At 34.9% G+C, this 27,746-nt stretch overlaps 2 protein-coding genes across 5 annotated transcripts in view; both read left to right on the plus strand.

The window, feature by feature from the left end:
* The window catches only part of LOC106129992 (RILP-like protein homolog), a 29,116-nt gene extending 18,654 nt beyond the window's left edge, over positions 1-10,462 (plus strand). Inside the window, exons 6-9 of one of the 2 annotated variants that reach the window (XM_013328732.2) lie at positions 594-772; positions 1,688-1,816; positions 3,672-3,762; positions 10,198-10,336. In XM_013328732.2, coding sequence (XP_013184186.1) covers positions 594-772; positions 1,688-1,816; positions 3,672-3,747 — 384 coding nt within the window. In that variant the 3' untranslated portion in view covers positions 3,748-3,762; positions 10,198-10,336. Of the gene's footprint in view, positions 1-593; positions 773-1,687; positions 1,817-3,671; positions 3,763-10,197 lie in introns of both variants that reach the window. The other variant, XM_013328731.2, reaches the window with a different exon arrangement.
* A 9,768-nt stretch (positions 10,463-20,230) lies between these two features.
* Positions 20,231-27,746, plus strand: part of LOC106130006 (trichohyalin) — a 58,294-nt gene continuing 50,778 nt past the window's right edge. For 2 of the 3 annotated variants that reach the window (XM_060950573.1, XM_060950576.1), the window contains exon 1: positions 20,232-20,505. The gene's annotated coding sequence lies outside the window, so the exon portion shown is untranslated. Of the gene's footprint in view, positions 20,506-27,746 lie in introns of all 3 variants that reach the window. The other variant, XM_060950574.1, reaches the window with a different exon arrangement.

A 27,746-nucleotide genomic window follows, 5' to 3' on the forward strand; every position in this document is an offset into this window, starting at 1 on the left:
AGAAAGAAGTATGCAGAGATCGTGGCAAGTGGAAAGAGGTAGTCTCTGCCTACCCCTCCGGGAAAGAGGCGTGATTTTATGTATGTATGTATGTATGTATACATAAAATATATTATAAATACATATACAACTAGCGGGACCCGACAGACTTCGTTCTGTCAAAAAGATTTGTAATATGACAGTTTTTTGTTCCCATCTATTAGACCTACATTGCTTAGACAACAGTGAACTTTATACATTAGCAATAAAGCTCAAATTGACTGTACGTATTAGTTAGAAAACATTTGTATGGGATAAAGAAAAGGACTGTTTTTAAGGTTTTTCGGGCAATTATTTGGTATTTTTTGCCGTAAAAACCATCCTTGAGCTTCGACGAATATTAAAAAAAAAGAGTTGACCAAATGGGTCCAGGCGTTCTTGAGTTATGCGCTTACCAACACATTTAGCAATTCATTTTTATATTATAGATTATACATACATAAAATCAAATGAGAATGACCCATTATTGATCTGCCGAAGAAAGAACCAAGCTTTGTGTTTAAGTAAAAAGATTACTTAGTTTATTGAAAATTATAATATGAATTTTTTTTCAGAAATGTGCAGCATGCGGCGCGTCGACCCCCGACGGCGACGACGAAGACCAATCTTCAAAGCCCACGTTCAGCGTTCGCGAACTACGCGCAATTCTCCACGAGAGAAACGAACTCAAGTTGAAGCTGAACCGCGCTGAGGAACAACTGCAGGCGTTACAGGTCGAACCACAACCAGACAGGTACCAATATAGTTCACTTCATAAAAATATTTGCAATACGTCGGTTAATGTGTGAACTACCCGCTTAATTATATGAGATAAAATAAATTAAAGCTGAAAGTTTTTGATGCAATTTTCAAAGCGAAGATGTAAATATCGTGAAGTTTAAACTGAAAATGTCGATCACTATTAAAAAGATTTTTGTGTCGCTATTTTAATTGGAAAATTCGGTAAAGTGTCGTTATATATTTGATAGATGAATTGACATCTTGATTTTACTTTAAAGACCCTTTCTTTCCTTCTGATTTCCTTCCCTTTGATATTCAGTCCAAAAGGTGTTGCTATCTTCCTCCTTCTGGCTTTAGTCCCGGTTGCATCCTTATCACTCTGGAGAGGAGCCCGGGGTATGCCTTTGACCATGGATCCTGGGTGAGTCAGGTTTTTACGCGAAGCGTTTGAACTCCCATCTGACCTCCGCAACCTTTGCAGGTAAACCTAACCCGTATTGGATCAATCATAGTGTAGGTTTCCTCACGGTGTTTCCCTCATCGTAACAGCATCGGTTAGTATTCAAACTAATGTACATAACTTCGAAAATAGTCATTGGTACATGGCCGAGGTGGGATTCGAACCGAACACCGACGCTCTTGGTACATATAAATCGCCTCTTTTTTCTGGAGGGGTAAACATAAACTACATCTTTCTACTTACCACGATCCCTGCATACTTCCTTTGCTTTATCCACGTTCATACATATATAGAGCCACGTCTATATCTCTAGCGACTGGAGGGCCACGTTCAACTATATTGCCTGCTGGTGGAATTGAAATTTAAATAGTTACAGGTTGCTAGCTCATCGTCCACAAAAAGAATCCACGTTCATGACAATATAAAAGTCGACAATTACCATTAATATCGCTAACAAAACATTTGCAGTGGTTCAGACACATCGCCGTCTATGAGCAGTACGGTGACTGCGGAAGAAGAGGAGGCCCCGGTGCAGGGCCCCCTGCCCGCGGAGCCCGACGACGCGCCGTGGAAGAGGAACAGCGGGATAAGGAAGTTGTGAGTACATACGCACTTGATTGGCTTGCCACACCTTTGTTATTTGGTCGGGTTATGTCGTATTTTGGACACAGACATAGATTTAGTTACACTCAGTCAATGTTTAACAGTGGGTCATATAATCGCTTGTTTAAACACTTGACTCGGCATCAATTGTTAAAATTTATAAACCGAAGTATAAAAATGTAATATTTAACTAAAACTTTACAGGCTTTGTTTTACAATACACAGAAGTAAACTGGCAGTATTTAGCTGGATCTATGTCTGTAAATTATTGCATCTCGCGTGCATGATTCAAGATTTTCTAGTTACTTCTGAAATCCTTATGAATCATGTACCCTTTCGAATTCTCTCTCTACCCGCACTATCCCTTATTGTATTGTATAGTGTAAATCTCATAAACCTGCCATTTTCAGTAATACCCTTATTGTTCGGTGACGATTCCTACATCTCTGGTGTGGTTTTATACACTTTGGCTTTTATTTGGTTCTGGTACATTTTCTTTAAGTCTTAGTTGGGCCGTAGACGCATGACAATTAAATTTAAGTGTATCTTAAGTACCGTTTTGCTTTTATCGTTAAAAATTGTTTTGTATTTTAGGTGTTTTGGAATGTTTGAAAATGTGACCAGGGCCGAAAGAGATCTCATGTAATTAATAATATAGCTATTTATCATGTGAACGTACCTCCGTATGTAAGAATAATAACGATAACGATTGTACGTGATTTTGTTTTATTAAAAAAGTATGGTAAATTAATCTGTGCGTCGAAGTATTATGTTTATTAAAAAAATCTACAGGGTTTATTTAAGGTCTAAATAAATGTTTGTAGGTAATTTGATAATGTTTGGAATATGAAAAGGACATTATAGGTCTATAATAACTTCCAAATGATTTGTTAATAACAGCCATTTAAAAGAAGAAACAGTTTTATTTTTAATTCCGAGCTCTATTAAGTACGTATACCCGTAGAATTGCCAGCCAGTCAGTAACGCAAGAGATACACAGTTACCTGTAATGTAAGAAAGGGGTTCGGGTAACATTGATTGATTGATGATTGATTTACTACTATTACGCTATTTTGTTTGAATCTTCTAAAATAGTTCTTTATGAGTTCCCGTTATATTTATGCCATTATTTTTGAAGAGCGGATCTCACCTAACACAGGTTTTTGTAAACTTAAATGGTGAGACCCTGCTACCCACTTGTACTGCACTTGTTAAAAGGAATAAATGAATTTTGAATTTGTCAAAGTTTTAAAGAAAAGCTTAAAGTTTTATACATATAATTTTTACTACTGCACTTATATAAATATGGTAAAAGGCAATAAAAATAAGCTTTATTACAAGAACAGGAAAGATGTGTCTTCGTGAGTGTTTGATATTGTCAAGTTATTTGGAAGAAGCTATAGGCACGGCGCACGGTTTTGCATGGAGTTTTATTATATTATGACACATGAACAAATAGCTTGGACCCGCTTGACCACTCGAAAACCTATCCCTTCCTATTTTTTACTCATTTATGTTACTATATTTTTTGTAAATTAATAATATCATTTTAACTACAATATATTAAGAGCACGTATTTTTTTTCAATTCAATACAATTTATTCATTCATTTCATCATTATAAACACATCAACTTAATTTCATTTACATTTATTGGCACCTTTATGTATTTATTTGTTGTACTTTTTTTAGCCTGAAACATATTGCATCTTCTTATATATTTATTCAGATTTATATTAACAATTTTAATCAATATTTGAAATTTAGTTTCTTATTTATTTATGTCCCCTAGTTTTTCGTCCCTTTTTTTTGTTGATACCCGTCCCTAAAAGTGGTTGTGTTGGGGTCAGGTTCCGCCTCGCCCTGTCGTCTCGCTCGGGCCGCCGAAGCCCGCCCGCGCGGATCTCTTTCGGGCCCTGGTACTGATGCCGGCGATATGAGGTATAGCGTGCTCATGCATTCACAACCTCTACCAATGACATACGCAAAGTGTTAAATTTACACGACCGTTCGATGAAAAGCGCGTTTTAAACTGTGTAAATAATGATTTTTATAATGTGTGTCAAATCATATCTTCCTTTGTTTCTAATATATTTACACTAACGACTATTTAAAATTGGAAGGGCGCAACGAGTAATATTAGAAGGTATTTATAAATAAATAAATGTTGTTTTTTGGATATGGGTTTTGTCGAAACAGCCGTTCATAAAACTTACATGTTTTTAAGTTGTTATAAGAGAGGACACAAAACACTAATTTTAAACAAACATTACTTACAATAGCGGACCCCAGACCCCGAAGCAATGCGGAGGGTGCACACGCAAAGATAAACACACTCATTTTTCTCTTTTTTTTCCTCTCTCTCTCTTTTCTCAACAGCCTATGGGGCAGAACTTCAAAAAATGCAGAGAATATTGATTTAATAGATATACTAAAGAAGAATGCGCATAAGGGCGTGTTGGTCCCAACATTAATATATGGGAGTGAAAGTTGGGTATGGCAAAAGAAGCACGAAAGCCGAATAAATACGTACCATATGTTTGTTTGTTTTGAAGGGTATAATAAGATGGTTTGGTCATGTGGATGAATGAAAGCAGGTTGACTAAGCAAATATACAAGGAGAGTGTGGAGGGAAAGGTCGGAGTGGGAAGGCCTTGACGAACGTATCTTGATCAAATTAAGGTCGTCCGGGCAAAGGGTCAGGTCAAGAGTGCCTGAAACCGCCGAGCTTGCATGAAGAGAGTTATGAATGTGGATAAAGCGAAAGATAAGTATGCAGAGATCGTGGCAAGTGAAAAGATGAAGTCTCAGCCAGATGTGATTTTATGTATGTATGTATGGATACTTACTAATATTCAACATTTTTGTATTTGAATAGATAACCCTAATATGGTAAGTCCTCTGTTTTGTTTACCCTGCTTGGATCATGGTCGTTGGCTCAAGGTCAAAACGCCTACTCAATAATGCCTATGAAGAGCCGAAAGAAATGAAGCGAAATAACAAGGAGACCACTGAAAAAAGATAAAATGATGATGATTCCTAACTGCCGGAAATCATTCTACATACGGCTATTTGTATGTAAATTTGATAGCAGTGCACGTAAAAGTTAACCTACTAACAAACTGAAGTTGCCACATAACCAACAACTAACAAATAATACATTACAATTTTCATTACATCATGAAATTTGATTTCAATAATTAATGTATTAAGTTTTGTATTTTTTAAATATCAAATGGTATGTCATTGGCGGCGGTTGTAGACATTGAACTGGAATTAGTAGATGTGTCGAAATTGAATTGATTTTACATACTATCATAATCATTATGGTGTAGGTGAAACCAATCGTCTTCAAAAGACTGAAATTGATTGTAATTTTAAACTTGTGACGTGTTTTAATTTTCAAAATGCTGTTAGTTACATTTTTCATTTCAATTCAATTTCGGCAGATTTATTGTAATTTTTAGTTTCGAGTTGCTTATAGAATTACGGTTGTTTGACCAGTTGAAAAGTAAACTCACCGAGCGATTAAACTTTAAGATTATACAAGGTGTAACGGAAAGGGGGTTATCATATGAAGTGGGTGGATACTATACCTGTAATAGATTCTTCTTACTTCTACTACTGGTCCTTATCACCATGTTCATAAATGCATGTCAAAAAAATTCGCAATAAAATTAAATTATTTGAATGTAAACAAACGTGGCAAATCACTATTGGGTCAACATCCCCAATTCAAAACATCACACACACTAAGACACTATCGATGTACACTAAAACACTAACTCCTCAGTCGTCATTTTCTCCTGGTACCGTCGGCGACCTAAGTCGTAGGTAGCCGCTTTGTCGGCGGCTCGGCGCCGTCAAAGAGATCGCGGCACAAAGCGGCGATCGTTTGATGAAGATTCTAAAACAAACAAATAAGACTCGTTAGCTTAATAAATAAGAATCATTTTGCTTTGCCAGAGGTACGTCGTTTAAGACATTTAATCGATTTGAAAAATATCGCACGAAATGGAAAAGAAATAATAATTATCTACATACATACATACATAAAACCACGCCTTTTTCCCGGAGGGGTAGGCAGAGACTACATCTTTCCACTTGCCACGATCTCTCCATAGGTACTTACTTCGCTTCATCCACATTCATAACTCTTCATGCAAGCTAATAAATAATTACCTACACTACGAAATAAATTGGTAATTAAGTGAAAGAAGGATTGAAAACCTACCTTTCAAAGAAAGGGTTCAAAATGTCGACCTCCTTCTTGGATGCACAGGCCAGCTCTCCGGTAAATGGAACCCCGGACATTGCGAAGCATTTCTGGCTTTACAGTATCAAATGCGGTTTTGCACATCACGAGCGAAGTGAGCTGGAGCGCCATCATGTTGGAATATTAGTTTGTTGTCCATCACGAGATCAACGTAACTTCTCACTGGCATTACCGTCAATTCCTCATTCAATTCATTTTCTAAGAAATTTAAATAATTTTCGCCGTTCAGACTGTTGGGCAAAAAATATGGCCCAACGACAACATCTCCGACTATTCCAGCCCACACGTTTATCCGCCACTGGTGCTGGAAAGATGACTCCGTAAAAACATGTGGAATGTTCATTGTGGATGTTGCTAATTCCAGCTCTTGTGAAGGAAGCTTCATCTGTCCACAACACTTTTGAGGCAAATTCCGATAAGGTCTCGACCTGGCGTCGATACCAGTCACAAAAAGTCACGCGAGGTCCAAAATCAGCTGGAGTTAATTCCTGCGTGCGCCTAAAATGATAGGGGTGTTGATGGTCTGCGTGCAACACTCGCCAGACCTGCATGTGATTAGAAGCCCCCAGCTCCAGGGCAGCACGACGCGTACTGCTCCTCGGGTTATCCTCGAAATGTTGCAACTCGGCTTCTTCGAACTCTGGATCTTGTGAGGTAGCGCGACCAGCCAGCACTGGTGCGTGCAAAGATCCAGTTGAGTGGAGACGGTTGACCATACGGGCGAAGCAACGTACTGAAGGCAGACGCCTAGCTTCAGCAGGTGGTCGGCCATCGACGAATCGCCGACGGTATAGTTCTCGGGCGGCCCTCAGACTGCCGTCTGCTGCACCGACACAGAGTATCATTTCGTAATATTCTGAATTACTCAAAGACATCACGAAAGAGAACACTGATACGAAAAAGTCGAAACACAAGCACAAAAAATGTCGTCACTTAAACAGATAGCGAACGACTGATTGATTTGATTGATAGTGCTAAACAGTGTTGCCAACGACGTATCAAGCTCCCCACTAGAATCGACCTCTAATCACAAGAAATGCACTAAAAAAAATCGCATCATCAAAAAAAGCACTAAATTTTTCACTAACTTTATTTCTGTTGTGTCGAAATTAGCACCTGATGTCGCTGTTGGCGGATTAAGCGGCAAATATTAGATATTCAAATTAATCAGAATAAACAAATTGTTATAAGTTTAGTTACAATTAAATAAAAATAAATGATGTTTAAAATAAATGTTTAAAACAATTCGTTTCGATCATAAATTATAGTAAGTGGTTGACAATAAAAAGTAACCAAGCCCATTTGTTGTCGAATTCTCAGAGACAAAGTTTGAAATAAAATGTTGTGGCACTTGAGACTTTTGGGAAAAGCCATCTTTCAATTACTTGAAGCCAATCTTTTAAATCTGGGTCCTGAAGGCAAGAATCCCGAAATTTTTGGGTATACTGTGGTTTTGGCATGTCATTGATAATTATGAAACACGGAACAAAACAAAGAACACCAACGCACTGAGCGAGCACGAACGAAAAGTGATTGATTGACATTTGAGAGAATTCGGGGATTTCCCAAGACTCCTACACGGGGAATCCCCGATAATAAAGTATTGTCATTTTTTTTAACAGTTTCTGGCCTGGATGCCGATCCTTTTGGACGTTTACTCACTACTAAATTGATGGTTGGCAAATTATTGACTGATGAATCAAGAAATTGAACTCCAACAACGATACGAGTGGATTTTATAGGCGTTATTCCAATAATTTAAAAAAATACATAATTCTTAAATTCCACTAGATAAATCCACTAGCCACTAAAACTCATATTTGTCCGCTAAAAGGCAAGTCAAAACCACCAGATTTAGTGGAAATTCCACTAAGTGGGCAACACTGGTGCTAAAATTAATAATTGTACATTTCCGCTTCCCGACTCTGCTATCCTAGTACAGGGGAGACACGGGCAAAGTCGACCACGGCCAGTTTAACCTAAAATATTTTTGCAAACAAAGGTGAAATAAAATTATTTTAGTAAAAATATGTTTTGTCCCTTTGATTCAATATCTTATTAATTTTACCATAATAAAGGGGTTAAAAACAGTATTATTTGATTTCAAAATTTTACCATACTTACTACCACTCTTACCAATTGGAAAAAATGGCATGTACAAAACGTGTTTCCTAGGTTGACTAAATGTTGACAACTTTTTTATGAATGCGGCGATAAAATTAAACAAAGTAAAAGTTTACTAATCACAAACGTAAACAATCAGGTGGGATCATCATTTTACCCTTACTTACCCTAAAGCGGAAAAAAGGATACGTGTACATCACCTGTCTCGCGGTGAGCGCCAGTGGGCGGCGCGTAGTGTACTAGAACCAATTAAACCCATTGACTGCGCACACACACACTCTCAAATTTTAATAATGACCTTGGATTAGTCGAATTTAAGAAAGAGAGACAAGTACTCTATCTAGTCTTGCCTTCTCGTTTTGGTAAATTAGGGGCCCGTTTTAATTTATTTTTAAGTAGATAAATTAAACCTCTTGCATATCCATGAAATCCTGGTAGCTAAATGATAAATTCCTTTATTTAATTCGGAGATGTTTTTACCCATGATGCAAAAAAGAGCAGTGTTGTTGATGCAGATGACGCAGAGAGACTGCCGTCTGACCTCCGCAAAGATCAGAGACAAGAACCAACATGTTTCCCTTCACGAACATTTATTTCTTTCATTTAAGTAGTAGATTATTAGTAATAGTAAATTTATTAATTTATGACGATATTCGTTTATCGGCTTCTTAAAATATGAAAAAGAATTTCGTTCGTAATAGAAAAATTCTTAAAATATCCGGAACCCATTTTAATACATTATTAATCGACCTTGCTCTTTGCTCCTTGCAAAGAAAAGTCACGCCGATTTCAGGGTTCATTTGGAAAATTTTAGTTAAAACCAACAACAATAGTTTGCTCGGATTTTGTGATTCAATAATAGTTTGATTATTTCTCTTTTTAATTATTATTTCTTTTAAAATTATTTCTTTTAGGTTTTTCATAATGTTACAAACACGTTCTGGTAAATACTACATTGATATTATTCAGTACGCTTAGTTCGTTGTTTTACTTTTACTTTATTACTGTAAAAACGCCAGTCCGGTATTTTAGTTGCTACAATTAATCTGCTAAAATAATTGATGAGAAACTGTTAGTCAGTTTTCTTTTTTGCCATGAGATTGAAGAGTCATATGAAACACTGATATTCAAACAGCCTTCAGTGTTAAGTTGTAATTTTAATGAGATAAAGTAAAAAATCAAGTTTCGCAGGTGGGACTCGTCAGCTAAATAGTAAAAAGTAAAGAAAAAAGCAGGAACACTTAGTTAAGAAAAACAAAAAAATATCCGGAACCCTGGCTCTAAAATACTATTTTAAAGTACCAGGAGTACAGACGGGAGGCGTCGACATTAGGCCAGTGGGCCAATGGGTGTGATCGTTAAGGTGGCATTGACCTCACAGCTGTTTACTGCCGTAGTGTTGTGCAAGTTTTAATAAAATAAAATAAAATAAAATGGACTGAATAAAATAAAATTTTAAAATTAAAAATTAACTTTCAGGGTTTCGCGTGGCACCAGGCTGTTTGTTACCGGTGACTTGTTTGGTGTACTCGATATGATAACCCCCTTTCCGTTACACATTGTATTAATATATATGAACATTTTTTACTCAGACGATAGCATGCCTCTTGTTTGACCGTGTATCTCTTCAATCAACGACATTGCCCAAATAACTCATGTCTAAATGAACGATGGCACAAATACTACAATGATGGTTACATCATTGTAGTATTTGTTGCATTTTGTCGTGTCAAATTTTTACACGCAACAGATTGTGACCGTTTGGATAAGATGTTTTCATAATCTCTCCATGGCCATGATTTAACTAACACTAACTAACCTTCGATGACTCAAAAGATTTAACATTTACATTGCGTGTACAAATGCACTTACTTTATTTTTCTCTTAATTGGGGCAATGGCGTTTTCAGAACAGGTAATTTTTGTTTTTATGAATGTGCTAAAGTATTGTTATCTCAACATTTGCAATGTCCGCAGTTTTCGCAAGCTCTTTGCTGAGTCTGATATCACCGTGGGGTCATTCCCCCGGCGCTCGCTGTCGTCGCTGGCCTCCAAGATGTCCGCGGCCGGTGGCGCCCCCACCGCCCCCGCGTAGGCACTCGCACCCCACCACCACCACCTTCACCACCACACAACACCACAACCAATCTAAACTCGACCTCAGGCAAGAACTCCTAAACACCAACGAAGCGGACCAGGAATTCGACCGCTGGCTCGGAAACAAATACGAGGCCGAATTCGAAATACGCGACGACAGATTTAAACATGACGTCCCGTTGCAACGGTCGATATCTCTAGACGGCGGTATTGCCATAATCAATTATTTAGAAACGGTCAGTTCTGATTGGTCGGACGGCAGTAGCGCCTCCTCGTGGACCATATATTCTGGAAGCAGCCCTGTGATCGAACAGTATAGAAGTTATGAAGATATCTCAACTTCTCAATTGAAAAGTAGACGTGCATCTTCAGATGTTGGCTATGCGTTTTTTGGACATAATTTGGCTTTGTCGGTGTTGAGAAGCAGCTATAAGGGCATTGAAGTGAATACAAGGAGTATGAATCCACAAATAAGGAAACTGAGGAGAAATTATTCAGCCTCGAATTCATCGCAAGACGTTAGAAGATCAGATGTAAGTAGAAACGATAGTGGTAGGCAGAGTGAAGAGAGTGACAGGCAGGAATATGATCCTGATCAGGTATTATTTAGAAGCATATCACAAGAAACAACCAGCAAAAATAGCAATGAAGCTTCTAATAGAAGTTTGGGTATATCAAGAAATCTGTCGTACCAAGGGAAAAAGATTGACGAAAATTTAAGAAAGAAGGTTTTGATTAAGCAAAACTCCTTTCATTTGGGTAGCTACGATGATATTGTAGACAAAGATATTAAACTTTTGCGTCGTAGATCACGCGATTTGAGTCTAGACACGTCAGCAGCTTTTATGTTACTGAAAGATAGTTACAAGGGTATGGAAGGAGGCAATAGCAACATAAGAAAATTGAAAAGGACGTTTTCTTTCCGTAATTCAAATGATGGAGAGCGTGCCATGCCCACGACTGTAATATCAAAGTCTCAGAGTGATAGCAGTGTTGCCAAAATTCCGTTTCTCACAAATACTTCCAATGCGGTAGAATTTAGTAGAATTTGTGACTGTCTGATTTGTGTTGAAGATGAGAAGAAAGATCGGAGGTCGATGTTGAGTAGAATGTTAAGTAACCTGTTTATGAAGATTATATCATGTAGAGATTTCGGTAGGAAGTTGACATATTGGGACGAGAATAACAATTTTAGTGAGAGTGAAATGTACTGTTGTTGTATTCACTTATTGAAGTTAATGATTGGTCTTTGGTTGAGGCATTTCGATCACAATAACAGCATATGACCGTGCCATTTGGAAATTTTATTGGCAACAAAATAATTAAAAATTCATGTGTCTTGCAGTTATTTGAAGCTGATATAGGTTTGACAGTTATTATTGGTGCATAATTGTGAAAACATTTTACACAGGTTATTAGATATTTTAAATTATTTCATATTTCTTTTTAATTTTTTCTAATTTTAATTCTTGATCGCACTAAGTCATCCTAGAAGTGTTAGTAGTTGGTAGACAGGTAAATAGTAAAAAATATAGACGTTACTCAATAAAATCCGTGCCTACGAATACTGAGTCAAAGAGACAGTAAGTTTACACATATCAAACCGCGTTTTATTCAAGAAATTCGTCTAAGATGCCGAAATAAATTACGTTTTCTTGTTTAGATGTTTACTTATTATAACACTTGTTCAAATTTTCGAATTACTTCAATCATTCATTTAAATTATTAGCATTACCTTTGTCCGGTTAACTTAAATTTCTCATATGTTTTTTCGGTGCTTGAAAATTTATTAGCATCACCTCTTCCCATTGGTGTCAATTTCCTATTTATATTTATTTTTACTTATGGTTGCAGAAAATATAAAATACAGTTTCGTATGACCAGTGACATTAACATTATAATAATGATTTCAATATCCATCCAAATTTGGATGAAGAGTAAATTGTGTTTATATTTTCTGCATCGACTTTTTTATGACTTTTAGAAATGAGTGGAATGTTAGAATTACACAAGCTCTGTATTAATACCTGAAAATATCATTCATGATGTTCGATATTTTCAGATATGTAATACATTTTTATGAAGCGACTGATAACGGCTGTGTTTGTGTGTGTTTTGTTTGAAATTGTTATTAATCTATTAAAATCACTTTACTCACTTATGATTGCATTATAGGATCTAAAAAATATTATTTCCGTATTTCTTCTGAAAGCATAAGTGCCATTATTAAATAAATCATCCTATTTTTATTTTTAATTCCAAATCAATGATACAATTTAAACCTCACATTATAGCCTTCTTATCTTTTTATTAGATATCTTCACCTACATACTACGCATGCAATCAAAATAATGTATACACAGATGAATCAGACCTTTATGGCCTAATGTTTTTTTATTCGTGTTACCAAACAGCCTAATGTTAAAGTGTTGTAATAGTTTTATTTTTTACCAGTTGGAGCACTTGACAATAAAATGACATTCCATATCACACGTTAAAGACTAAATCACTTGATCCGACTGTACTTTCGTAGATTAAGTAAGGAGTTTTCATAGAAGTAAATACGAACCATAGGCTAAAACTAGAGAGAATTATCGGCTACGTAGAAATAAAGAACTTAATTTCCAGCTTTTTTTATTATTGTTTAATATATAATTAGCATAGGTTGTATTTCAGTGGACTGAGATGTTATAAATGTGCACCAGTGAAATCATTTGTATTTTGTTATTTTAATACAATTTGCAGCAACTAAAATTTTATCAAAGAAATTGCAACGTTTGCAAATCTTTTGTTTAGTTTTATGTGTTCGTGTTTAAACGTACTATATGCTTCTCTAATATTATATAAACTTTTTATTCAGTGTGGGTACGTCGGGTAGTTTTGTCACTTGAACTTCGCAAATGAACTGTATACTAAGCAGTAGGGGGAAGTCCCCCAGTGGCGGACACCTAAGGTTATTTCAAAATAAAACATAAAATATTTAAGGAATGTTTATAAAATTATGACATATATTAGATAACAAAGTTAGAAATCAAATTAATTTAACAAAAATGCAACCTCTGCTAAAAAATAATTAATACTATCAAACAAACTTTGGTAACAAAAAACATAATTTTAAAAAGTGGCACCTAGTACCGGACGAATATTTGTGCACGCAACTGACACCAGTTTCATCACAGTTATAAATTCTTGAGGGTGTGAATGTTGTACTGTTTCATCAGCTTTTCAAGGTTGTCGTAGAAGAGATCCACTCGTGGTTTGTTAAATCCTACGGGGCGCATCATGCTTGTCGATTCCGGTGTTCTCAACGAAATGTCAGAATGCCTTTTCATGAAGTCGTAATTTTTTATTGCGACTTTTATTTTTTATTTATCAGCACTGCCTTTTTCTTTATTAAATCGATGAGGAATCTTCATGACTTCAGCTAAGTCGTATGCTAATTTAAGAAACTTCTTTTTCATGAGCGGCATGCATCTATTTGATATATCTTTAATGTGGTCCACCAAGACTTCTTCATACTCTGCTGAGAAGGTGTTAGTGAATCTACCTAATTTTTTGTTTTTTTTTTTTTGTTTTTGTTTCATTGTTACTTCTTCTCGATTTAGGGCCTTTATTTAATGTATAGTGCTTTTAGGAATATTGTATCGCATTGCAGCTTGTCTTACACTCAGTTCTTTTGACATAACCTTATCAATAGCAGTTTGTAAGCTCTGTGGATCCCAGGATCCTTTCTTTTTCTTCTCTTCCATTTTAACTATCTTCTTTCTTCTATACTCTAAAACAAAATTAAATAATTAGAACAAAATACGTAATTTCTTACAAGAAATATCAATATGTTTACTGTCCGGCACTAAGGGACGACTTAGTGTCCGGTGCTAAGGGACACACATTTTCGTTCATTAGATGGTACCTAGTAAAATTTTTTAAAAGATGTAATAATATTCTACCATTTTACGGATAACAATCGAGTACTGATTTTATCTTTGAATACCACTCAAATGTAAATGCATAAATATACTAGAATTACTTACATTGATATTTAGGTGACGCCGTGATTTCGAGCCTAAAACAGCAAATGGTTACTCCTGCCGCGGCCGTGTGCGTCACTGGCGAGGCGCGGCGCGTGATCTTGTACCTGTATGCCCCAGCACCCCTTTCACTTGTATTTTGAAACGAACTGATTGGTACTCGCTTGAATAGTACGAGTGTCCGGCGCTAGGTGCCGTCCGGCGTTACGGGACTTCCCCCTACAATTCTATTATGGAACGGAAAAATAAAATGAAGATCAGCGAGTTAGTTCAACATATATGACGTTTGTAGCTAAAACGAGTGCTATTCATAATATTATATTCCCTATTTATACGCGAGCCATTTATTTTGCTCGCCATTACACTCATTGTTGCAAGTTTATGTTAATATTGATTCCAACGTATTTTATTTCTAGTCACAGTACAACTGGTACTAGATGTAGGGTAAACTTACTAGTAATTGATGAAAAAGGTGTATAGTAATAATTTGGTTATTTTCCTCATTTTAACAATAAAAGTATTATGCGGTTTATTCCGTGTGAGGTAATAAAAGCTTGTATGTTTTTTCAAATCTCTTGTTAGTCGTAGAATGACTTTCATTGAAGAAATGTTGGTAAATTTTTATCGCATTAAATTTATACTATACACCTTTTTTGTCGCATAAAAAAAATAACACAAGATCATCAGGTTTTCGGGAACACTTGCCACTTAATCGATTATAATTTTAAATGTAAAATCGATAACATCTTCTATTTTACCTCGAAGGTTTTTTTCATTAATAGTAATATATTGTAAAGACAATTATTGGTACCTACCTAAATATTATAAGTTGACGGTGTCAAAGTAATTATATATCTGTTTGTATTAAGAACAACGTTTTTTATTTTTCAAATCCTAACGCGTTTTAAGCTAGCGCTCCTGAATGCTCTCTGCTCATACTTAAGATGCTTTACAAAATTGACTATTAAGTGTAGTGTTTTATTTAAATAGTTGTTTAAATTATAATAAATTTCTAGCAACCGTCTCCGCGTAACTTTTTTGAAATGCACATATCACGTCTTTATCCCGTACGGCGTAGATAGAGAGTTAATTTTATACTGCAAACAAAATATAATCTGCATATAAAATAATACCCATATGTTTTCGTTTAATGTGAGAGATGCCTTTAACAATAAAATACTTAAATTTTACTACCTACACCAATTCTTGTTAACTGTTTGCAGTAAAATTAACATTTTAATTAAGCTTTGTATGTAATGAAGGATGTATTATCTTACATGTTTGATCCAATTGTTTGTAAGACTTACACAGGTAGTTTTTTTATTATATTAAGTATGTAGATATAAAGAGTTTGTATTTAAGACGATACCGGTCTGAAGACTGGCTGCGATTCTGGTCCGGTCATCAAGACATAAATATGATATTATTGAAGAAATACATATTTTAGTAGGAAATATAGAGTCAACTCTCGAGTGCCGTTTGTTTTTAGAATGATCGCCATCTATTGACTCGTTATAGCCCAAGATATACTGAAAGCATGTTAATTGTAATTGTATAAGCGTAGTGGGGAGAACAAATAGTTTGTCACTTTAGGCTAGTTCATGTTCATATTACTTATATGAGTTCTTTAAGTTTCATTTCCGTTTTATCCAGTGTGGTTCAAAAGAGTAAAATTTCACTAGAGGAAATAGGCGCACTCTATTGATTAGGTACTCTATGGTCTTGTTATATTTTGATTCTCAGCTCCGATTTCCCCTTACCTACCATAAAAGTGCAAATTAAATTGCAAATAAACGAGTGTGATACACAACTCTGTCGCTATAACACGGTACTATATGCTAAACGAATCCCAAATGACTATTCAAGAATTTTAATGAGACAAGGTTCTACTATTGGACTAGGAAGAAACAAGTTGGGCATAACTGGTTTATTTTAAATGCAATAGTAAGATGACTTTTTTAGATGATTCCAACATGTCTGATCGTTATCTTGACTTATAGTTAAAGAAAATAAATGTTATGTTGTTTGTTAAATTTAAAGTAGGTAATTTTGATAAATAACCATTGAGAAACAAGATTCCAGGTTAAAATTTGGACGATTAAATCTTAAACAAGTAGGCTTACCTACCAAATCATCATTAACTATTTTACCTTTGATCGAATCCTATTTCTAAAGTGGTTCTTACCCAGAAGGCAAAACAAGTACCCCCTCCCCTGCACAGCTATTGCAATTGTGCAAAGTTATTCTTTGATCTCATTGGCTTCATAAATAAGGTAGTTAGTAAAAGTAGAAGATGGAATTTCTTTGTTAGGTTACTTCTAGAAAAATTTAAAGTATTTTGTAAGATTATGCGTACTCCAATACAATTTTTCTTGGAAACTATAATAGGTAGTTGATCACTTTTCAGTTAGGTCGTTGATCGGGGTTGAAATTACGTACTTAACTGAAATTTGTAAGTATTATTTTACAACGTCGGTTGCATTTATCGTCACACTGTATGTACATACCCAAATGAAAGTATTACTATAGTATGTACTGCGTACCTGTAATTTTCGGAATACCAAGCCGCTGGACCGGTCTTGGTCAAGTTCACGGCAGGTTCTGACCCACATTGCAGAACTTTCTTTGGCTCGTAAAAATCGCGTCCCACACACGATGTACCGCAGTCCGCAGTGTATCATTGTCATATCTCTTAGTGCTTAGATAAAAGATAGGTAATAGTTTGTTTTTGACTTATGTCGGATCCAAGGAGAAAAGAATTACGTTTATTTTGCCATTATGGAATATTTATTATTAAGAAAATCGACCAAATTGCTCTAATATAACTATATAAGATTAGGTAATATAAAAGTTATGCCGTTTTAGTGACATCAGGAGGCCTTATCCTGAAGTGCCGGTAGTCTTTAAGTTTGTAAGCCTTTTCCTTGATTGTAAAAGTCAATCAAGGAGCAGCATGCACTTTTAGTCGCTTTAACGACATCTATAAGAAAGATATAGAGAGGTCGTATTCTAGAGTGCCGGGAACCACACGGTACCAAAATATTTATAAAGAAAAGAAGAGTATGTACTTAATTGAACCTCTACATTTACTATATCTGTCTACCCTAGAAGAGGTTAGATCATTAGGAGCGCGAAGGAAAACGTTTTATGCCCTATAAGTAGGTACAGGTTTTTGAAAGAGTTAACAACTTTCGACTAATTGCGTAGGCGCAGTAAAAGTCTCGTTTTTGAGTCGTTTAGGATATTGAATGCGGCTTGTTGTAGGTTGTTACGTCGTTATTATTACAACTTTATATAGCTTTCTGTCGATTTATTTTAAAAGTGTCTCTTCCTTGATTTGAAACGGACAAATTAATCAATTTATATTATGGTATAATTTGGAATTTTTCCGTCTTTTTTGCTTGCTCTTAAACTATTCAACGTGTATTTTGGTGCAGATTTTACTAGAAAACTATATCGCCTATAGTATTTTGTTTGAAACTTACAGCTGGGTATGCGGTCGGGAATTCGCTTGAATTAGGAAAATGACTGTCAGATTCTGGAATGCGTTGCCCGAAGACCTCAGACGGATAACCAACGGGCATAACTTTAAGAAGTGCAATGAAGATCTCGCACAGGGCGATTCCCTTAGTCGCCTTGTACGTAGTTCGTTGTAGTTGCTTATAAATTTGGATCCCTCTTGTAGGCGATGGGATAGCAACCTGTCACTAATTGAACCTCAATTCCATCTTTAAGAAATGTAGCTTTCAGTCTTTTTCAAGATTGTTGGCTATGCCTATCCCGCAAGGGATAGACGAGGCTATATGTATGTACGTTAAAACATTATTTGATATTAGTCCTTTTCTTTGTTTAGTTGAAATACACAAACAATTTACTTATAGGTATAGTCCGCGGGTAAATGTTGGATGCAGGCCGCCCCCAACAGAGCGAGGCAGTCATTGGGGGAGATCTATGTTCAGCAGAGGACGTCCTACGGCTGAAATGATGATGAATGATGAAATCTTTCCTTGCACGATTGCGACCAAAGCTCGATGATAGTGCAATTTTATGAAGTCTTAAAGCTTGTACATAGTAATTTAGATAGATAATTTTAATTTTTTTTTGTTTGTGACGATTGAATACTGAAGCGATTTTGATGATATTTGGCACAGATGCAAACAAGTCTTTCAAGAGTAAGTATATTATAAATAAAATATTTTGAATGTTACGCCTCTTAAAATTTCAAATTAAGGTACATAATGGTACATGTAATTAATGGAGGAAACCAAACTGGCTTGTATAAAAAATAATTAACATTGCATAACAATCGCCAATCTTGTAAGTCGAGCAATGTAAGAAGTTGTTCTTTGATCGAGATTAAATTACTGCTGCTATTCCGTACTCTGGAGTAATTTGATTGAAGTAATTCATAATTAACCTAGCATACTATATGTATTTTTTTTGTTTTTTTTTTGTAACAAATTTGAATGCGCTTGACCTCAATTTGCCCGGTGGTAAGCAAGATGAGGCTTAAGGTGGTGCACGCAAGCTCAAATAGTGCCTATTCACTCAAAATTCAAATTTAAAATTTTTATTCATTATTATAGGATACTTCATATCACACAATTGTCAAAATGTATGGTTTAACAACATTGGTTGACGTCAAATAAATTACTTAAAACTAATTTTACTGCCGCTTCCAAGGCGTCAGTGCAGAAGAAGCGGTAACAAACTGCACTGCAGCATTTTCTTCAACAACGTCAACTTCACAATATCTATTAAACTTAGAATAGAATGTGGACGAGAGAATACATTGTTCAGATTAATATATTTATTTGAGATTTTAATATTATTAAAAATGTCATCTCACTCTTGCCTTAAAATTCCCTGGACATCATCATCTGATCATCCCATTTCTGATTTATGAGTCATAGTATAGAGTACATTTTTTACAGTACAGTGTTTTCCCAGGGGAAGCCACCTGATCAAAGGTGGATGATGACTGTTCTGGGAGACTTTTGAAAACACTACTCCAAGTTACTATGTAAGTGTATAAACCATCTTGTTTTAAAACGTCATAAGTAAAAAAAAAAGTTTCTTTAATGGCAGCTAACTAAAAAAGCTCAGCCTAACAATAACATGTTGCCGTTCGATTTTGACTAATGTAGGGCATCATAAATATGTGTTCAAAGTGTTTTTCAATTCGTCCAAATATTCTGCGAGTCTGACAGCGATAGATGGAGCGTGGAGAGGTGATACCGGCCAAAAATCGAGGCCGCTCAAGAGATCTTGGTGGCTGTGTCGGACTGACGTGTCTTGATACTTCGAAAATGTAAATATTTATATTAAAAAAAAGAAGTATTTTTCCAAAATTGCGAAGATTATATTGGATAGGTGTTCCGCAAATAAATGAAGCACGCCAAGTAGGTAAGTTAAATAGATAGAAAAACAATTTGTAATTGACATCGCTGTAAACCCATTTGGTGAGTGATTGCAGAGTATACTATACATATACCCAAATTACAGTATTCGGTTAAGTTTATTAATTCATATTAATTACCATTTCATTTATGAAAAAATTATGTTGTTATGCTTTGTTTCAATAATAAAAAGAATTCTGAGTTAAAAAAAAAACTCATTAACTACCTTTATACGTTCAGTTAATTTTACATGAAAGAAACACAAATATACTTACAAACTTTCGCATTTATAGTATTAGTCGGAGGTATTATGTCGCACTTAGATAAAGACTTCTGTGGTAAGTTCGGCTTGGCCATATACCCTCAGCTTTGACAAAATGCAATAATTTCTTCAAGCATCAAGATTACTTGACGGTGTAAACGCTAAGGTAAGCCTGCGCTGGCGCACCGTGTGACGTGTCTCCTCACTTCTCTTCCTTCAGTGAACCGCGAACCATTGCTCGGAGCGCACGTATAGAGCGTTACTTTACAAGACAACAGTAATTAATTCTAATTGGTGTTACCCTCAACAAAGTGTGATATCAAGGCGTCAATAAAACAATCAACAAATTAGTTTGAAGACACACTTTTCTTGCGAAAAGTTTGTTTTTAAAACGCAAAGACTGTGTTTTTAAAGTTCTTATTGCAGGTCAAGCTAAGTGTAATTTTCTTTTATTTGTTCTATTCCGGGATTATTGCGAGTTTTGAAACGGATTTTTACGGTAAGACTTAGAAAAATATCTTTATTGTTTGATTTTGTTACGAGTCATATTTTGTAGTAGATTTGATATGAGTTCTCTAACTTGAATCGTATTGCATCGTGTTTAAACGGGCAGAACTTAAGGTTTTGATGGCTGCTTCGCAGAAAACAGTGATTATTTTGCTATACTTACATGAAGGCGTATCTTAGATAAATTATATAAAATATGAAAATGTTTTGGGCGTCTCATAAAAAACAAATTTTAATTTTGCTAACTAAACACGTATATGATCCTTTGTTGTGAATTGCAAGATCGAATTGGTAAATGACGGCCAAGACCAACTAAATATATTTCGAAGATTATAAATTACTCTTAACTATGCCGGTGAAATCTTGATTATCCAAACTTTTATGGTAATAAACGAATGAGGAAGCAACCGAGATTGAATTACTCATATTGGCGATACGACGTGTTATGTGATAATTCTCGTATTCGAAAGCTGGTCGCATGGCATTCGCCAGTATAAAGGATCGATTCTCGGCGTGACAAATGATCGTATTCGTACGTTCACCGACATTGCAGTAAAACACGAACTTGCCGAGTAACGCAACAAACTAACTGATGTCATCGCAAATTTCAGATCAAAAATAAATATACACGTTACCTAGTTCGAGACGAGACACTAACTCAACGATACTTTATTTTGTACTAAATACTTAAATCTATAAAGGTTTAAGACACAGGCCAATCAGAAAAAGTTCTATTTTATTCTTGACCTGACCTGGAAACGAATCCGGATTTTTCGGGAGGTTCCTTATTAATTCATAGGCGAGAATCCGACAAAAATGGTATAATTGAAACATGTTTTTGATTGCCGATCATTGAGGTTCGTGAGGACCTAATTTTCGGCGCACTTACCTTTGTTATTTTGCAATGATTGATGAGCATGCTCTTGGGCTCGATGTGATTCTTCTAATAATTTTAGAAGAATCACATACATAAATTCTTTGCTTACATTGATGTAAGACCTTGAGTACTTATATCTGGGATGCATGATATTTTTGGATTATAGTTATTACCTAAAGTAAAAAACTCATGTATGTGTTTTATCTTCTCATTTTCTACCACTTCGGTTAACCTCAGATATAGGGAGAGATAAGTTATACAGCATAAAAAAATTTATATACCCAAATGTTTTAAATAAAATAACTAAAGTTTTAAATAAAATAAAAAAGTAATTAAGTTTTAAATAAAATAAATAAATAAAAGCTTAACGGTAGCCAATCGGCCATACTACGACCACAGTACAACAACAAACTGCTATTGACCTCGTCGAGATAACCAAATGGCACCATTCATTTCATTTACAGTTTGTATGTACTAATTTTGGCATTGTTTGCATATCCACTATACTGAGTATGTTTTGCTGAGTACTTCTTTCCATAAGATCCTTAGAGGAATTATAAAACAAAATTAAAGGGAAGAATGGACCTAACTACATTTATCTAACGAGGCTTCGAAGTAGGTCGGTAGGTATTGCACTGACACTTGGACCTTCAAAGATATTATTTAAATACCCTTTGAAATACATACACTATACCTACCTATTATCTATAATATATTACACTATACTAATTTTATTTTTTATACTAATATGATTTTCCATAAATTAACAAAACTACTTATTACAAATTCGGTCATCAATTTCAGGCGAGAACAATGAGTAAAAATAAAATTAAAAAACCCATTTTTTTCAGTTGGTTTAAAAGCTCCCAACCGAAGGAGAATTCGTAAAATTATAATATAAAAAAAATTTAATATGATTAACATATGTTAGGCATGGCCAAAATAATGAAAATTTTACGAACAACATTCTTAAAATGTGAGCTCAAAATAGCAACAAAAGAGTAGAGTACACCAAATAATAAATAAAATTAAATGAACAAAAGTACATCCCTTGTTTGTCAACACCATTGTTGGTAAAAGCAAGCCTCTTCAAATAACTGTTTTGTTTACATTTTTTGTTCACAATGCCACAATGTGCAATGTAATGTTATTCTTAGAAGTTGATATTTGTAAATACAATGAATGAATGCATATTAATTATTTTCATTAGTAATATTAGGCGATGGGTCTACAGGACAGCGTTCCTTTATTAAATCATCCAATGACTTTATAGTCTTTCGACATAATTAGCTCTGCCTACACCGTAAGGCATAATGATGTCTGATATAAGTGAATGTGTTTTATATTATTCCCAAAGAACAAACTAAAGTTGGTACCACTCAGAGCTTCTTAAAATACCAATTTTTTCACAGCATACCTATGTCATTTGCCTGCAGAAAACTTTGAATTGGGAGAGTTTCGGTAACAGATAGAAAAAGAAAAACAGAAATATATGAGTATAACATAACATGAGACTTCAAATTATCAGATCGATCGTTTCATAATTGATTCTGGATGAGTTTCTATTGAAAAGACATCAACGAGCCTGATGTTAAATTTGTAAAGTCAATTAGCTCAGGTACTGTAATAAAAGTAAATCATCTTGAATAAAGTGAGGTCACTTTATTAAAAAAAAAGTATTTTTCAATATATTTACATCATAGCAAAAGTAATTCATTATTGACATCTGTTATTTCTTTTGCTTTTTCTGTTCATGCATAAAGTTTATATGTTTTTATGGCTTTAATGAAATTTTAAATTAACGATATGTTATGAATTCTTGTTAGCATCAAACCATGTTGCTGTTTTTACTTTATTAATTAGAAACTAATGAATAATTCCGGATATTTACTCACGAATTACATACACGAAAGATACGCATTACATGGTACTTTTTATGGAAATTTGTATAATCACCTTGCACATCACATGTACAGAATATAAAACGTTAATTTCACAGTCATGTGGTGATAATTAGACAAACATAATTATAGATCTTATCTAGCTTTTCGTTAATTGCCGCACGAAGGTGGAACTAATCAGGCAATAAATTTATGTAAGACTATTTGATGCCCGCGACTTGGAATGCGTGTACTCCAGAATTTCTCTTCAAAAAGTAGACAATGTTTATCTTCAATATGTTGAATTATTTAACACATGCATAATATGTCATGTCTACATGTCCTATTTGGTAGACAGAGCCAGTCTCACTGAGATTATTTGGGTCTCAATTCCATCATAAAGCGATAAAGCTGAAGGTGGCCTTACACTCATTTCAAGACTATTGGCTCTGTCTTCCTCGCATGGGATATACACGTGAATATATGTATGTATGCCTATTAACTACGAAATGCCAAATTTTTTTAATGTAAAACGTTAAGGATGATACCCCAGAAAGCTGGTTATCAGATGCCGCGGAGTGAGAAAGTAAGAAAGTCGGTAATATGTGCAAGTTGAGCGTACTTTCGCGTTTCGTTCAATATCTCAAGATTATCTGCTGATATGTGTTGATAATGTGGTTGGTACATTTTGGGTAAATTAATATAATTTTGTGTGTGGCGGCAAATTGTTCACTTATTCCTTTTTCTTTATTTTTTTTATCGAATATTTTTTTTAACGTTCAGTGCCTAAAATATCACTTAAGTGACATAATATTCTTCCACAATTTTTTTTCATTATTACCTGTAAGCTGTAAGAGGTTGCTTTAATTATGCAATACGAACGCCACCTACATTAAGGTCGTTGGTTTAGTCCCTATGTAAATGTAAATTAAAAGTACAGAACAAATACAATACTTATTTTAGTAAACAAAACTTTATAGTTATAGTTAATAAAAGTAAATAACTTAAGTAAAACATTCTTGCCGAGCATCATATTTAAATGATTACAAACTGCGTTCTGTTCGCTGGGTTGTCAGCATTACTTTATTTTTATTATCATAAACCACAAGGCACAGGCCGATTGGTCCGCAAATGCCTACAAACCCGGTTTAAATCCTCTTACGTCTAAAGAATGTATCCTTTCTGTTTCTCCGTAACATATTAATGCGATTTAACTATTTTTGATCAAAAAAAATCTTTATATTCTTGTAATAAAGCTTAGATTGGAGTGACGCTAGTAAATTGAATTATGTAGTGAAAAAAAAGGAATAGGATCCTGTGACGAATGGGTGGGCTCGGCTCGGACAGTCGACGTCTGTCTGTAGTCACATTACACTAGTTCTTATTTTTATGACAGGCTAGAAATTTATTATATTTAAACTATCAAGTTACCTTTAAAATTACCTATGTTTAGAAAAAAGCTTACCATATATCGCTTACTGAATATAAGGGAAATTTATAAAGAAACGAATAACAAATGCACCTATACTGAATTCTAACTCGGCCTCAACAATATCAAAAGTTAAATACAGCAAAAATAAATTGTGTTGATAATAACTGGCTCGGAAAATTACGTGGCTATGGACGCGAACATGAACAAACTCAAATGACAATGCTCATTCGTAGGATTGTAAGGAAACCTCCACATTTAGCAACCGTACCTATGTGTATGTAACCATGGTCTAATATAGGTTAGATTCCCTTGCAAGGTTGCGTTACTGAAATCCGACACATCGTGAAAAAAATGTTTTACCCACTTAGGAATCGTGGTCACAGGCGAACGCCGGGCTCCTCTCCATAGAGTTGAGGGCCTAACCTGCAACCATAACGCTGAGAGGAAGATTCAAATTGAGATAAAAAACAAATAGCTGGTCAATAAAGCAATCGAATTCGGCGGTATTTTAAACTATTTACATTCAAATAATATCTATTTCACAGATCATTTTACGATCACGATTCTTACTTCCATTTCCGCGAGCGTCCACTTGCGCAATATCTTAAAATATAATCCGTCTGTATTTGTGTCATTCTGTTTGTTAATGTCATAATTCACTATAGTTTTTGTACTAATTTATCTTCGACTTTGTTAAATGCAACATACAAAGTATCTTCTTAAGCATATAAAAGAGAAGGGTTGTCCACCCTTAACATTTTTTTAACTAGAAATTACTTAATAATTATTTATATGGCAAAACAACGTTTGCTGGGACAGCTAGTAATCCGTAGTATTCTCAATTTATTGCAAACAATCTCATATTGTTTCTTGCACTGCCGTGTGTATGCTGTGTATTTTTTTTTTGTAAAAATACAATACAAATACTTTATTTGCTATAAATGCGGTACAATTATAGATGTTACAAAGTACTTACATACATTTCGCGCATTTAACCAGTTATGGCATGCAAAAAAATCCTCTCCATCAGTGTTTGTTATTTCCACAACATTCTTCTTTTTTTTTTGTGTGCAATAAAGATCATTCATTCATTAATCATCCATATTCTTCAGTATCTGGTAGCTTCTCTAATAACAACATGACTGCGGCATAGAGACTGTCTCGCCTTGTCTAATTTTACAAAATATTGCTAACAAGAGCATAAAAAGCGCACTGACCACACGATTGCCATGGCTATATTTAAGGCAGCACGAATATGATGAAATAATTGGCCACTTACTCGAAAAGAGAGGTATCTTCTAGGCTTATCTATCAATTTCGATAACCGACATTCTCAAGCGTTACGGCAAACCTTAAGAGTTACGTATCTACTCTTCACCTATAACCCTTGCAAGTTGCAGCTAATAGTATCTACTATCTTTGTTATTTATTACATAAACTATAAATTTTATCAATAGCGATCCATCACGGACTTTCCCGTTGATTGGACGCATTCACATTGACCAATTTACTGCCGCTTTAGTTGTAAATGATTGACGTATCTTTTAATCAATCGTTGTGTAATAGGAAGCCCTTACATCTTTGTGTGAATGTCGCAAATCGGATTCTGTTAGATAATCAGTGTTTTTCTGTTATTTTTGAAAGAATGCTTAAAGTGAAACATGTCAAATAAAAATGTTATTTATATTACTATAATATGCATATTAGATAATTTCTTGCTTCGCTTATAGATTGAAGATCGATTCGGACGTCCAAATATCTAATGAATACTCGTAGTTCATACTGGGTCTGACAGCTTATAGAGTTTAAAAGCTTATTAACCTACCTACTTCATTACAGCGGTGAGTTTAATCCAATTATATCCATAATATTTAGATAAATTAAAGAAAAAAGAAAAATAAAAGAAAATTTTCCCTAAAAGATATTTTATAAAATTTAATGATGAAGAAAACATCGTGAAAACGTAAAGTAAAAAGAATACATTAAAAAGCTGAATGTATTTCCTTTAAAGCCTAGATGTTTGCAACCTCAAGAAAAATAACTGCCAACCACAACCACTGGTATGATCGGTGCCATCCATGCCACAGTTTTCGCGGCACGACACCGGATGCGCGGGCGCACGCGGCATACTAAACTCCGCATCCGGCAAGCAAGTAGGGCTGATACAGGCTTTTCTTTAAGTACATATTAATTTATGATAAGTAATAGTGGTTCAGCTGTTAGTTCCTACAAGTCCGCATTTGGCAAATTGCGGACTGTAATGTCCATATACTCGTATAGATTCTAAGATTCTAATAATTTATATAATAGACAAGAAAAGAAAACAATTTTTTATCAACGTTCACCAGAAACCAATAACCGTTATGTACCCAAAACACGACTATGTATAGGACATGGTCATGTTTTGGGTCATTGACCAGGCAACGGTAGTTATATAGGACACCCACCTTGCCTTCCTTTGTAAGGAATGGCGATGTCACGGCCATATTTGAAGGATTACCAAATTAACACGGACAGTTTTATGGGACCTACATTTCGAATTTACCTGAGTTTAGGTTCGAATTTTATCTGCTTTGTGCTGTTTTGTATGTTTTACTCTTATGGTGCAATAAAGAGTTTTATCTATCTATCTTCTTGACCGTGTTCTTCATCACTGAAGACTGTGTCCTGAAATGCTTTGACGGATTCGTTGACGAGATGTTTCCAAGGTGTTCTGTCTTCGGCTTTACTCAGAGAAGTGGCTATAGTAAGTCCCGTTATTTGTTTGATTGGTCAGACGAGATCTGCTCCCTGGTCTTTTACCATCTTTTCCCAATAACCACCCCTTTATCTTTTTCCGTGTATAAATTTAATCGTGATATATGTCAACTCGTCACTCGATTGAGCCTCAATCGTATAATTTAGCGAGGGCATTTTACTAACACTTAGGTTATTTTTTTATAACAGTTAAGTTTAACAGTTGCAAATATCGTGTGAATTGGTGTTTCTTTAGCTTTATTCAGATATGTACATATATTCATGTATGTGAAGGAACTTATCTTTAT

Source organism: Amyelois transitella, chromosome 22 (assembly GCF_032362555.1).
Source record: "Amyelois transitella isolate CPQ chromosome 22, ilAmyTran1.1, whole genome shotgun sequence".
Classification (NCBI taxonomy): domain Eukaryota; kingdom Metazoa; phylum Arthropoda; class Insecta; order Lepidoptera; family Pyralidae; genus Amyelois; species Amyelois transitella.